The 14964-nt window shown below is 38.6% G+C and overlaps 1 protein-coding gene across 4 annotated transcripts in view; it reads left to right on the top strand.

Annotated features, from left to right (window-relative positions):
• NTRK2 (neurotrophic tyrosine kinase, receptor, type 2) overlaps window positions 1-14964 on the top strand; it is a 316763-nt gene that overhangs the window by 62981 nt on the left and 238818 nt on the right. For all 4 annotated transcript variants that reach the window (XM_012721348.1, XM_004677526.2, XM_004677527.2 and 1 more), the window contains exons 10-12: window positions 710-745; window positions 4398-4498; window positions 10181-10280. In XM_012721348.1, coding sequence (XP_012576802.1) covers window positions 710-745; window positions 4398-4498; window positions 10181-10280 — 237 coding nt within the window. The remainder of the gene's footprint in view (window positions 1-709; window positions 746-4397; window positions 4499-10180; window positions 10281-14964) is intronic.

The following is a 14964-nucleotide window of genomic DNA, read 5'->3' as shown; positions in this document are numbered from 1 at the left end:
TTGCAGATTGTCTTGTGAATACTTTAAAATAGAATATTCTGATAATCTTCATGAAAAAAGCATCCAAGATAATTAAGTGGATATGCTTTCACATTTCATTCTGATATAACATTTATTCATAATCTAATATATGAATGATTTCAGTAGAGAGAATATGTTTATTTTTCTGTGTTGTATGAGGGCAAAAATGAAGAGATTTATTCAGTCTTGGGGCCACCAAGACTGATGGACTATTGCCCCTCAAGACCAAGTGAAAAGCAAAACTGTACTTTACAAATCATTTGACACGTGACTAATATGTGTCACTGAAAATGGATCTGCTGAACATATTTTGAAAATAACTCCCAGCTCATCAGAGAATTACAAAGTGGCCTGAAAATTATCTGTCTCTGGAATAAAAATATCAAAACTGCAATTAAAATGACTAACCATGTAAGAAAAATGAAATGAAAAAATTGCCACATTCACTGATCAATGAAGTATTTTCAGCCAGAGTGATTTGTGATTTATCTTTATTTTCTTCTTTGGAAGGGTGGAGGTTATGGGACCAAGGAGGGAATGAGTTAGTATGAAGCACATCAAGAATTTTAGGGTTCAGTTAATCCATCTTGTAGAGCATTTTATTCAATTAAAAAATACTTTAATACATATCTAGTTTAGTAATTTTTATGTCCATGTATATTTACAAATCTTTGTTTTGCTTTTATAGGTTCAAGCTTGTATTATACTGATGTTATTTATGAAGGTAGCTATCTTGTCTTTTTTTTGTATTTTTTTCAAAATGGTTGTCTAAAATGAAATAAATGAAATAAGACCGTTAAGCTCAGTTAAATATACACTTCAAGCATTATATAGGCCAAAACACTATTTCAAAAATCACTCAATATTGATGACTGTTTTCCCTTGATATTTACAGTGTGTGCCATAAATAACATTTTCTTTCTCTTACCCTGTTCTTGGAAGCAATAAATCCATTCTACTCTAACAGACATTTTGTCTCCATAATTGGGAACTAATTACCTGTTTGAAAGCCATGGCTACCAAGAAAAGAGAGGGGTATCAGTTTCTGGCTATGTCAGTAAACCCAATTCAAAATTGTGATTTTTTGTGTAATGAGGCCCCTTGTTTCTCAGACAGGAGCCTGGAAGGGAGGGGGCTTGGCGAAGCCATCAGCTCTATCATGTCATCAGGGACTGAGCTTGTTGCTTCTGTACATTCCCCTTTGTGCAAAGTCATTGAAGGCTCTTTCCTGTTAATAAGTTCTTAGCTGAGGCCAGCAAAGGGGGTACTGTCCTTCACATGGATGGGAGGAAGGGAAGAACTTCTGCTAGTGTTCCAGAAGGAAGAGAGCTTCCCCAGCATCTGCCATCTGATTCAAGGCACAACTGAGTCCATTTTATTTTCCATTACTGATAAGAGAAATGGATGGATCCTTAACTAAGGAGACCTACCCCTGAAGTTTAAATCAGTTTAAATTAAGTCAATCCTCTGTTGGACTCGAACCCCTTGAATTAGATGGGGTTTTCTTAGCAAATTAGAAGGCTGAGAAACCAAAAGTTTTTCTATACTAGTTTTAAAATGAATTGTCTTTTTTTTTTTTTACTTTGCTTTTTAAATTGAATGACAGGCACATTTCACTACGTGCAAAAATATAACTTTAACAGATTTTCAAACCACCATCACATGACCTGAAGGCTTCTGTTTAGAAAGAAGCAGATAAATTTCATGATTTGGTTTGAAATTTAAGATTGATTAATGAAGACCTTTAAAGTTGAAAGTTGGAAGGATAAAAAAATTATATTTAATTATAAAATTTTATAAACATATATACCATTTATAAAATTTTATATTTATTTATAAAATACCATCCTTTAATTTTATACTTATATATGCATATTGATGTTTAACAATTTTCTATAAATCAATTCTGTGTTTGAGTTTTTATTTTATGTGTGTGTATATTTAACTTGAGCTGATTTTAACTGGGGAATTATATTGTCTTTGCTTGTTTTATGCATGTTAAACTATTTCCTCCAAATTGTGGTTTGGATGATTTTGTGCATTTTTTTTTTTTTTTTGCTATTTTTTTCTTTTGATATGATTTAAGGGAGTATGTCAAACTGTATCACGGAGACATTTGTTTTAATTGTGTTTTTACTTTTAAAAATTTTGTTTTGTACTCCTGTCCAGTAACGTCCAGACTTAAAATTGTCCCTCAAATGTCACTTTCGATCTTTGGGTCAAAACATTATCATTAAACTAATATTAAGATGTAGTGATACTTTAGTGATTTAATATTGCATGAGGAGTTAGATATAATATGAAAAGGGAAAAATAAGCAAACTATTGAAATTTCAGTTTTTGGAGTCAGTAATAGAACAACAGGGCCTCCCTGATGTCACTAGGGATTGAATCTTAGCACAACCAAGCTATTGCCAACCACTACAGCATGAGTTCGATACCCTGCCAGGGAGCCAACTCACATGGCCTAGCAGACCTCTCCTGTCTTACCCACTGCTCCCCTTAGCAGTGAATTTCAGCAGATAGGCCTGTTCTGTTCCCTACTCTGTCTCTGGTGAATCCTCTCACCCCTCACACATCTGGCCTTTACCCCAGTTCTTGTATTCATAAATAAATAAAATAAAACTTTAAAAAATACCAGAATAGTAAAGAAAAAAAATAGATGCTTTTTCTATTACTTTCATTCCCTTTCAAAAAAACACTCTGCTAATGAAAATACCATGTGAATTGGTTGCTCTGCTCCAAGGCTGGCATGGTAATTCTACTGAGGGAAGTTTATCTGAGGCTGACAATGAGGTTACTTGTTCAGGATGGAAATGAACAGGTGAAAAATTAAAAAATTTTATACCGGGCCCTCCCTGGTGGCGCAGCGGGTTAAAGCACTGCACTGAGAATCTAAAGCCGCTTCCACATGAGTTCGATTCCCGCCTGCCCCGGAGGTGACCACATGGCGAGGCAGACCTCTCCTGACCCGCCCGCTGCTCCCCTCAGCAGTGTACTTCGTCGATCTGCCTTTTCTGCTCCCTGCTCTGTCTCTGGTGAATCCTCTCACCCTCCGCATCTCTGGCCTGTACCCCAGTTCTGTACGAATAAATAAATAAATCTTTAAAAAAAAATTTTATTCCATTTAGAATAAAAATGCAAAACATTTACAAACACATAATTGTGTTTCCCATTTTAGGGATCAAGAATTCCCTGACATTTAATAGATAATATTAGTAATAAAAGCTTTGATGGCCTACAGATGCATCAGTCCTGCTGATCCATGTAGGTTTAAATTGATGCAGGATATGGCGACTGCATTTGATATGCGGACATGTAGAATTGTCCTTGGAATTTTAAATATCATGTTGGCACAATTCCTTATCTATTCATCCTACAGTTGAAACATTGGCAATTTAAGACTCTCAAAAGAGACCATATTGTGGCTCCTACATTCCACCTTGGGTGACTGTCTTTAACCCAGTGAGAAGCCACTGCCCTAATCATTTTTGCTAGGCACTTAACTTTCCTCAGTTGATGTTCTTCAGCTGTAACATTGATAACCAGACTAAATTCTAAAACCCTTCCAGGTCTATGAAACTACAACTCTTAAGGTGATCGATTCTCTTTCACATTTATATCAAATTCTTCATCAAAAATAGGGATGTGTTCTTGAGGTCAAAGGAAAACTTTAAATCTGTTTGAGTATTTGATCAGTAGAAAAATGGTATAAAGGTCTGGGTCAAATAAAATTTTGGCATCATGCAGCCCCAGTGCTACGAGATTTATTACAACGGTTGTGTCATTCCTTCCCAAGGAGGCTGTCAGTGGTCTGGAATTTCTCTGATTTTAAATATCTATTTTTTTTTAAGATTTATTATTTATACAGAACTGGGGTACAGGCCAGAGATGTGGAGGGTGAGAGGATTCACCAGAGACAGAGTGGGGAGCAGAACTGGCAGATCAACGAAGTACACTGCTGAGGGGAGCAGCGGGCAGGTCAGGAGAGGTCTGCCACGCCATGTGGATCACCTCCGGGGCAGGCGGGGATTGAATCCATGTGGAAGTGGCTTAAGCTTCTTAGTGCTTTTCTTTAACCCGCTGTGCCACCAGGGAGGGCCCTTAAATATCTATTTTTTGAAAAATTATCACTAAGAAGAGCATAAAACCAGCTTTCTTTCTCAGGGATCTTTATAATTAAAATTATTCCTGTCCTCCACACTTCACAAGTGTTTTAATAAAGGTCTCAGTGCCCACCAAATGTAAGGAAGGGAGCCTGTAGTTTCTGGAAGGGACTGAGTGTGTCTTTGTCCTGGGTGGGCTGTAGCCTCATGTTATTGGCAGCCTAAGGACAACTTCATGGTTTCTTCTCCTGTTGCCTTCTCTATTTTAAGATTATGGGACTGCGGCAAATGACATCGGGGATACCACGAACCGAAGCAATGAATTCCCTACCACAGGTGTGGCAGACAAAACTGGTCGGGAGCATCTCTCGGTGAGTTGGATGAATAGTTGTTCTCAACGTTGGCTCTGAGCATCTTGGATACTTAATTAAGCTGGTGGAATGGAGCTGCTTCAGTGCATGTTCTTCAACAAGACAGTTTATGGTCCTGATGTGGACAGGACATTGAAGGTTGGTTGGTCGAAACAGAGAGATTGAAGAGAAGTGATAAAGATGCTAATGGCCTCTGACTTATTTGCTTCCCTTTTATGCACCACTTTAATTGCTAATGGTTCCTATTTTGCTTCTTTAAAAAAATTATTGAAATAACATTGGTTTATTCCATTATGTAGGTTTCATGTGCATGGCTCCTATTTTAAATATCTATCTTTTGAAAGTTTGTCACTAAGAAGAGCACAAAACCAGCTTTCTTGTTCTGGGATCTTTATAATCAAAATTATTCCTGTCTTCCACTCCTCACAAATGTCTCCTTAAATGTTTTAGTAAAAGTCTCAGTGCCTACCAAATCTAAGAAAGGGGACATATAGGTTCTGGAAGGGACTAGATGTGAGATTTAAAAATTTGAATAAAACTGAAGTCTGTCATTGAGGAACTTGACTTTAATCCAGGATCTGAGATGTGAATACTGGCACCCAAACTAGAAATAGAAGTTGAGGAACATGAGGAGAGAGATAGTGGGGCAAATGTTCTACTCTTTAGCCCTGGAAGAACCAGGAGAGCTTCTTGCCATGGGTAACATTCTCCATGGCCAGCACAGGATGTCTGGGATTTAGATAGAGGAACAGAGGAGAGGCCATTGTAGATGTATGAGCAAGAGCTTGCAGACTGGGAATAGTCGTCTTTGGATGGTCAGGCCCAGGAAAGCCAGGGGTTGGGAGCAAGGTTGAAGTTGGTTGTGTCATGTCATGAGGTCTTGAAGCAAATGGGCAACTGGCTGAATTTATTGCACAGTGAAGGGGATTCACTCCAGAGGTTCTCTGGCAGTGTTGGGTTATCAGTTGTTCAGGTCAAACCCTGGCAGCCTTCCCTTTTCTTTTCCTCACATGTCTTAGGCACATAGACTGATGTGTAGTGAATTCTGCCTCCTTATAAATCCCAAACCCACCGCCTCTCCCCACCTCCTCTGCCATAGTGTCACACAGACCCAAGGGTGGAGAAGTCACAAATCCTGTTCTTGTGTAGTCTACAGGCAAATACCAGTCCTTGCATTTTAAGTTTTTTTTTTTTTAAATGATATTTTAAATCACATGGAAACTTCATGAATTAAAAAAATGTGAGCCCTTCAAGTTCTATCAGAACAGAGTCACACCATTCTACTGGCTGTGACTGCTTTTGTGCTCCCGGACAGTGGGCTAGTGGTAGGCGAGTCCATGTGGTCTGAAGAGCCAGCAGTGTCTCCTAGCTGGGCCTCCACGAGAAAGGTTGCCACAGTTGCCTCTTCCTGGGTGACTGCTATCGCCCCCCTGCTGGCCCCCTGCTCCTGCGCTCATCTTACAGTCTTTCTCCAACAGCAACCTCAATGAGTCTTTACAAGGACAAACCAGATCTTGGATTATTTCCAGTGCGAGTTCAATAAAATTTTATCATACAAACCACACTCCCCATGGCAGCCGTAGCTTATCCTCATCTGTCGCTCTGACTTGACTGATCATACTCTTCTCACCGCTTAAAACCTGTATTTTTAATGTTTTCATGATTACTCCATGTTCACTCTCGATTTACAATCTATATTTGCTGACCCTGCTAAAAGGCATGCAGTTCATGATGGGCATCCCATAACGTTAGCTACAGTAGCCAGCAGGCAGTCATTACCCTGTTTTTCTTCTTCTTCGTTTTAAAATATTTATTGATTTAGGCATACAAGAACTGGGGTATAGGCCAAAGGTGCTGCGGGTGTGTGTGTGTGTGTATGTGTGTGTGTGTGTGTGTGTGAGTGTGTGTGAGGATTCACCACAGAGAGAGCAGGAAGCAGAACAGGCTGACTGACTGAAAAGCACTGCTGAGGGGGCAGCAGGCAGGTCAGGCTCTGGTCTGCCACACCACATGTGTCAACCCCCCCCCCCCCCCGACTGGGGATTGAACTCATGCTGCAGTGACTGTGAATAGCTTCATAGAGCTGTGCTTTGACCTGTTGCACCACCAGGGAGGGGCCTAATTTTCTTCTTATTGTCTATAATAATCTTGCTTATTTATTTGTTTACTTGTCTTGTTCCCACCCCTACATTCTTCAGTGTGATTACACATTATATAGGCAACTTGGTCAGTGTTTTTCATATTGTATCCTCAGTCCCCAGAATAGTGTTTGGCACTGAGAAGGTACTTAGTAAAATAAACTAATGATGAAAACTATAAAATGAGTTGTAGAACAGACTCTGGTACAGTAATACAGACTCTGTTCTGTATTACTGTGGTTCACATTTAGACCAGAGCCAGGGTATTAGAAATGTGCTCATAAGCGTGCAGCCCAACTGTAATTCAAAATATCCATACCTTGTGGATGGACACACACACACACACACACACACACACACACTTCCAGAGATGACTGTATGTATTACACTGAAATAATGAGGTCAAACATTGTGGCAATCAAGCACATGTTATCTGCCACTTTCTGCCTTGGACAGTCATTTCAGTTTTTATTCTCATACCAAATCACTTAATGTTTCTTAGTGTGAGAAAAGTATTTGGGTATATGAGGAATCCAGGATGGGTGTGGTAGATCACAATTAATAAAAATATTATGTTACTTTTAGTTTTATTTTCTTAATCCCAGTGATGAATTTAAGCCTTTAATTTACATACTTAATTTTATTTGAACTGTCAAAAGTAGGGTCACTGGAAAGCAAAGTTACTGACCATCTTTGTTGAAAGTCTGGATGTTGATTCTAAAATTCTTAGAAATCTCCTGACAATGTTTTGAGGATTTGAAGAAAATTTTTAAATTTTTGTGTGGATCAGATATTAAATAAATAGGATAGGCAGACAGTTCCTGCTCACAAGGAGGATGAAGCCAAGTACTTAAGTAATTTCCAAAGTAGGTAGGAGACAAGTACTTAATAAAAAGGTTTATTTTTTGCTTCATTACATGTGACAGGTTGTGGGACTCAGAGAAAGTCCCTCCCTCCATCTCTGTTTTCTTATCTAAAAGATATAGTTGAGTTTGTATTTTTAGGTATTTCCCTCTTTCTTTAGAAGTATGGAGTTTAGTAGTGTGGTAAAGAAAGTTATGGCTAAAATACTTTGATCTCTTTTCCACGGAAGTCTTAGTTGTAGATAAATCTTGGAGAAAAAACAAACAAACAACAAAAAGCAAAATCTAGAATCATTAGGTAAGTTCGATAGTGTTGGTTAGCAAGTTGATTCATAATGAGCCTTCTAGGAATCCAAACCATTCTGTATATGGACAAGTTAAGCCTGCTTTTAAATATTTGCAGAAGTACACTCTGGGAAAGTCACTCTTCAGAGGAGAATTGTCACACCTTTGCTTCACCCTGGCTGAGTGCTTGGCCTGTGTTCTTTTCTAATACTTTGTGACTTATTTAATGCTGTTCCCAGCTGACATGAAAGAACTCATTGCAGGAGGAACAGTGTCTTTCCTCATTGTCCTAACTTTACTATCATTCACATGCTTTGGTGTGGCAATATTATAATGGGTACATCACAAGGTAAACCACAGGTCTTATATTTGAAATGAATTTGGTTCAAGTCCCAAGCTTAAAAGGTGTGATCTTGACCTCCTTAGTTTCTATATTCCAGTTTTATCATCATCATCATCATCATCATGCATCGTCAACATAATTTATTTATTATCTATTGATGTATAGAAACTATTCCAAGCCCATTATCTACATCAACTATTACGGATTTACAACAACTTGCAAGGTAGCATTAGTTACGAGCTTTTGGGGGAGGTAAAGTAATTCTAGGTTGTGCATCTAATAAGTGTTAAAGCTAGATTTCAGTCTCAGAAAAAGCCCATATTCTTAATCTTAAAGAACTATGAGATGATTTTTCTCTTCTATGAGATGATTTTATCAGTCAAGATAAATTATGCTGCAGTAACAAAAATCCCCAAATCTTAGTGGCTTAAACCATTAAAGGTTTATTTTTTGCTTCATTACATGTGTTAGTTAAGAGCCCAGTCAGCCTCATCCTCTTTCTAAGAGGAGGCTGACAAAGCATTGCATTTTTGGAAAGCTAGCATTTATTACAGCAGAAAGAAAGAGAACTAGGGCAGGAATTGAAAATTGGGGGAGAGGGAGAATTTCACTGTGGGGCTGTCCTTAGTGCTGTGGGATGTTTGGCAGCATCCTTGTTCTCAACCCACTAGATGTCCTATCCCCTATTCTAACACCCCCAAGTTGCCGTACGACTCTTAGGTGCAAACAATAGAATCTTTGGCTGAGAATCACTTACCATCTTGTGATGGTAAGTATATCCTCCATCTGGCAGTGACACTTGTTAACTCGGTGACCAGAGATAACCATATGAACCCTCTCACCACAATGAAGCCAGGAAATGAATCTTACAAAGAGAAACACAGGGAAGAACTGAAATGTTTGGGAACTAACATAAATAATTACCACAGATGGGGTAATAACATTTGTCTTAAGGATTATTATACAGATTAAATGAAACAAGCTTAAGCACCTAAGTCATCATGAACATCTAACAACAGTTCGGAGGACTCAGGAAACTATGTACAGTTTGGCAGCATCTGTTCTTGCAAATAAAGTTTTATTGGCATATTGCCATATCCATTTGTTCACATATTGTCTATGACTGTTTTCATGCTGCACCAGTTGGGTTGAGTTAGTGCAACAGATAGTCTAAGGTTCCAAAGTTTAAAATGTTTGCTGTCTGGCCCTATATTGTAAAAGTTTGCCAACTTCTGCTTTAGGGAATCAAATTTTGTTTGGAAGCAGGAACTTTTACTGGGCAGCAGGAAATGGAAAGAGTTATCTTTGTTTCTAAAATGTTAATATGTACTTAGTGTTATGTACTTGTTCCTCTGTGATCTTCCATTCAGGGTTATCATAGGATCCATATACATAATTATTTACTCTCTCTACTTGTATAACCCACATCTTGTAATTGCACTTTTAAACTAACAAAAGTGACCTGTAGCATAAATGCAGTAAAGTGCATATGCCTTAAGCTTACAATCCAGAGTTTTCACAAGTTGAACTCACCGCAAGTGCCCTCTTACATCCTTCCAGCCCTAGTTACTGCTCCAGGAGACCTTGATTTCTAAGAGCAATGACAGTCAACTTTAAAGTTATGCCTCTAAAACACAAACAATATTGTAATCCAGCATTACCTCAAAATAACCTGTATTTCTATTAGGGGTAATTTTCAAAAACAGCAGTGATAAAAACAACCATCACTAAATGAACTGCATTGTATTTTGACCACTTTAAAAATGATCAGTATTTTATCATTCATGTTTTAGATAGATAGAGATTAGACAAATGGAGAGAGATTAGGTAGATGAAGAAAGAAACAGAGGTGGAGATTTATATATAATAGCCAGATCTATATATAATATCAATTGGATACCCATTAGCTTTGTTTTCTGATGTGTAAATATTTCATCACAGGATTGCCGAGGATTAGGAATCACTCAATAAATATTAACCATCATCCTTATCTTCATTGTGGTATATGCAACTCATTAGCTAGGTCATAAGTGTCCTCTCTTCCTTTCTTTAGGTCTATGCTGTGGTGGTAATTGCATCTGTGGTGGGATTCTGTCTGCTGGTAATGCTGTTTCTGCTGAAGTTGGCAAGACACTCCAAGTTTGGCATGAAAGGTAAGAAGTGTTGTATTTAGTTCACTTTTGATGTGGAATCATTTTTGGTTTAATGCTAATTACCACTAAAGAAGGAAGCAGCTATATTTACAGTGACTAGGTTTAAGGCTGAAAAAATAGCAACAAGGATCTGCTACTACTAATCAAGACAGAGCAAAATAATGTTGATTACTCAGTGCAACCCATTTTCCAATGAGAACAGTTGTCCCAGAAAACAGAGACTTGGTCTCTTGAGTATCAAGTGACTAATTATGATATAGATAAATGGTGCCTGACTTTTCCTTTGGCTTCAGAAAATCAGACAAGGCTTGATGGCATTAGGCTAATTGTGGACACATGGATTTTGTGCAGAAAGACCATTTCTGCTGTACACTTGACTTGTAGATCATCGGTAACTTGCTTTTGATGTTGCTCCTGCTTTCCCAGATTCCCATCTTTTGAAATGTAAACAGTGTTGGGAAACAAAATAAGAGCCACTGGCGGTACATTGAAGCCTTGTGAATGAGTAGCTTTTCTTTTATTTTTAGTGGAAAAATTCCCAGTGCTCAATTAAAAATTAAGGACTATGTTGCCCAACAATAGATCACTGGTCTCTTTTAGAAGACTTGGAATTCATTTTAGGAGGAAACTTGCTTTAATGTTTTTATTATATAAATAGTCAAGAGTTTCAGTGATTTAAAAGGATTTGCTCTGAAATTTATACTTAAACATTGACCAATATGTTATTTGAACTTTGTGTGGTCTCATATAAATAGCCACTAGCTTGGGAAAGTTGTGAAGAAGGTTTAATAGTGTCTTGGTTTTGTTAGAGAGAAAGTCAGGTGGTTCTGTTTTTTGTTTTGATCTGTGTTGTTTCATTACAATTATTATTATTGTTTTTTGCTCACTTGGACAGCAGTGATTTGTCCAGCATCCCCTGGGCTCAGGGATGGGTCAGATCATTTCTGAGCTTTTCTCTTTTTCCTTGTGAGATCTCTAAACTTGAAATGAGCAGGGAGGAGTAGCAATAATTGGCATTTAAACTCCTTCCCACACATATTCCCCCCAAGCCTCCTCTTGATTCCCCTTTGGACCTGCTGATCCTTGACTTTTCTTTTGCAGGAGAGAAGGTGTCTTTCTCCATTATAAATAATAACTGTGAGATGGTCTCTATTACAGTGATTCTGATTAATCCTATAGCAGTTCTCAAGGTTGACTTTGTATCAGAAACCCCAGAGGCTTGTGAAATCATGGGTTTCTGGGCCTCCTGAAAGTTTATGACTTCATAGGTCTGTGGTGGGTTTAAGGATTGTCATGTCTAACAGTGTCCAAGGGATACTGATGCTGCTGTTGCCCAAGCATTCTCAGAGAATCATTGTTACATGATATAAATGTGGATGGCCAGGTCTCTTTTGAGTGTGACAAGACATTACTAACTGAACTCACACTTCACAGATTTCTGTGTCCCCATTTTAGCTAGCACCCAGCTCAAGGCCAGCTTGCTGCCCTCTGTGTGCTTCCTCTCTCCCAGGGTATTTTGCTTTATTCATTCTAATCGGGTTCCTTCTTTTCAGACAGGCATTTAGAGTAGATGACCCCAAGCAGAGAATTTTCTGCAGAGTCAGGCTGTAGCGCCATCTCTTGCCCATCTCCAGCATTTAGGGTGAGATTTTTCATCTCATGGGCTCTTCAGAGAGAGGCAGACATGTCTGGAAGCTCCATAAAAGCTTTGGAAACCCATGGAGCAAAATTCAGTAGCTCTGATTTGTGTTAGAATTATCTGTAAATGACAACATACTCTCTGGTGCAGTGATGGAGGAGAATAAAAGATAGACATTTCAGGAAAGAAATGTACCAACAAATACTCAAACGAGGTGTTTTATTTGGATGAGTTGGCATGATTACTGCCTTGACACCAATATTTTCTAAGCATAACCTAAGGGTACCCTTAATGAATCGTAAGATTTTACTAACCTTGGCATAGAGCCAGAAAATGACTGCAGGCGCTAGCGACCATAGTGTGTGTTTCTTTCCCTTCCTCCTAAACATAGATAAAATCAGTTTTTAAAGGACTGTCATAGAGACTTATATTTTTGTTTAGGATAGCTTCTTTTTCTATTTTTAACTACATATCTCTCTGAGCTGTAATTTGAACAAAACAGGCCTAAGGTGAGGCTATTATTGTCTTACCAAGCAGAAGCTGAGGTGATAATTTAGGGGGATCTAGAAGATAAGACAAGGCTGATGCAATAAGTGCTAAGAAATAGCATAAAAATGTAAGTTAATGTATTATAAATGTTAGTAGAACTGAGATGATTGCTGAAAAATCATGCCTTGAAAGGGAAATATAATTATTGCCCCTTAACAATGTAAAATATCATTAGGCTTTCTGAAATAACCAGAAACTATACCAGTGGTGATTTCTTTGGAACAGTGCTATGGGATGATGTTCCATCTTGGCCAGACCTCTAGATACACTTGAGCGGTCTGTGGCTGGTGTACAAACGAGCTATTCCCAATGTAACTCTTGCCTTTCCATGCATCTTTGGGAGATTCGACCCCAATAGGATTCTCTTATCCTGGAGACAGATAAGACAATGATGACTGCTAGCAGTATACATATGCATCTACAGTGTTTTGCCCACCTCTCCTATGGCACATTTTAGCTTTTCAATTCCTAGTAGTAGACTCTGGATTATAAACTGCAGTTGCCTAATAGTGTTGGCTTGTAGGGCCCAGCATCATATAAACCATCAACCTCTGAAATCACACTGCAGCTGAATATATGGCAATTCGAGTTTTATGGGTTGACCTGAGAACCCAAACATTATTGATGGTGTTGCTTCCTTGGGACGGTGAACTCTGAATTCCAAACCAGCCAGTTAAACCAGGATTTTAAACCACAGAGCTGAGATGAGCTCCGTGACTGAAAGCTTCATGGGTTGTTTTTGTTTGTTTCTTCTCTGGTGCTCTATAACTAAGCACTGAAGGTACAATCTAGAGCGGAGGCCAGACTATGAAATTCATGATGGCCAAATTTATATTGGCATTGGCTGTGTTCTTCATTACTTACCCAGTGCCAAGCCCAAAGTTGGCACTCAATAAATATTAATTGACTGAAAGAAGAATGATTAAAGAGAATTTTCAACCTCATTCTCTTTAGATTGGTAACTGGAAAACACTTGATATTAGATAACAGCCCTTATGGAACTGGTTAGAGATTTTGAATATTATTGTTTCTCTCTCCTTCTCCACTTCTGTTCTTTGATTGAATTACCCCAGAAAAGTAATGGTCAAAGACAGGAGACCACTTTGGTGTGGACTTAGGATAGATAGTTCTGTACATGGTTCTCAACAGCTATTGTTTAAGTTCAGGCTTTGGCTTTTCATTTTACACATGAGAATTTTCCCTCTCTGCCTCTCTGTCCTTGAATGTGCAGCCTCGAACGTGTCTTTGCCCATCTCTGAAGCCACAGAAGTACCATGTGCTGGCTCCCATTTTAGGATTCACATTCATTATTGCTTTGATATATTTTAAGCTTGTTGTTAGTGTCTGATAGAATACTCCCTCTATTTCAATAAAGATGTCAAGAGATAGAATTTATCCAGAAAGTGTTCCCATGCTCCTTTCTGTGCCCTTACACCATTCTATTGCTGTTGGGTTGAATATCCAGTTACCATAATTGCAGAGTCCCAAATAAAGCCTCTCTGTTAGTGCCTGGCCATCTGCATGGAGATTATTCACATTTGGGGTTAATATAGATGCATAAAATGCATAATAAATCTATCTAAATTTGCGTCTATATCAATACCCCTACATGTAAGTGTATACATAATTTTGTCCTATTGCTTCTAATGCTGCCTCTGGTTTATTTTAATTTTAATTTCCATGGAAATAAGGTTCAAAGACTTTTTCTGAGCCGCTTATTGCCAAAGGAACAGGCCAGCAGGCCCCTGAATGCTCTCACTTGTGTTGTGACTAAGTCTTGTGTTTAGGCCTCACATTACTTTCTGGCTCCCTTTCTGCATAAAAGATGTAGACGTGGGCATGAAGGGGAAATGGAGGCAGTAGGGCCCAAGGACTGCCAAGTCTTCAAAGAGTGCTCCACATCGGGAGCACCGCCTGATGGCACTGATGGTGTGCAGACGTTTCCTGGTGGAAGCCCACATGTGATATGTATTCCCTAAGTACTGAGACATTCTTTTCATTCTAGAATAAATATCCAAGTGACCTAAAGAGATCCCATAAGTGCAACTGGATGAAGAGGCCTCTCTTTTCAAATTCAGCATTGGGAGCCTGCAGATTTCCTCTGCAGCTTATGTCAGCAGATATACTCTGTTCCTGCTGTTTGAGCGCTAGGTATTTCCAATCAGTAACTGACCAGAGAGCACCACTGCTGACAACACGGAGCTGGGTATCCTTAACTCCAGATTCAAGGTCCACAGTTCTGTTATGAATGATCTTCTAAACGTCTTTCAATGACAATAAGAAAGGTTGTTCTTTAAAAACATTCGTAGACATTGTGAGGCTAATGCTGAAGAGGTTAAAGGTGAAAGCCTTTTAGAGAGGGGAGAACAATTTTGGAAAGTCTAGGACTGGAAACGTGAGTGTAGCAGATATTTGGATTAACTTTTAAAAGGGGAAAAAGTGAGTGAAAGGCAGAAATATAGTCAGAGAAACATCTGTATTTCATGTTCACTCTCT

Source organism: Condylura cristata, unplaced genomic scaffold, assembly GCF_000260355.1.
Source record: "Condylura cristata isolate star-nosed mole 26May11 unplaced genomic scaffold, ConCri1.0 scaffold00006, whole genome shotgun sequence".
Taxonomy (NCBI): Eukaryota; Metazoa; Chordata; class Mammalia; order Eulipotyphla; family Talpidae; genus Condylura; species Condylura cristata.
The sequence above is the reverse complement of the archived record's forward strand: the minus strand, read 5'-3'. Positions and strand labels throughout refer to the sequence as shown.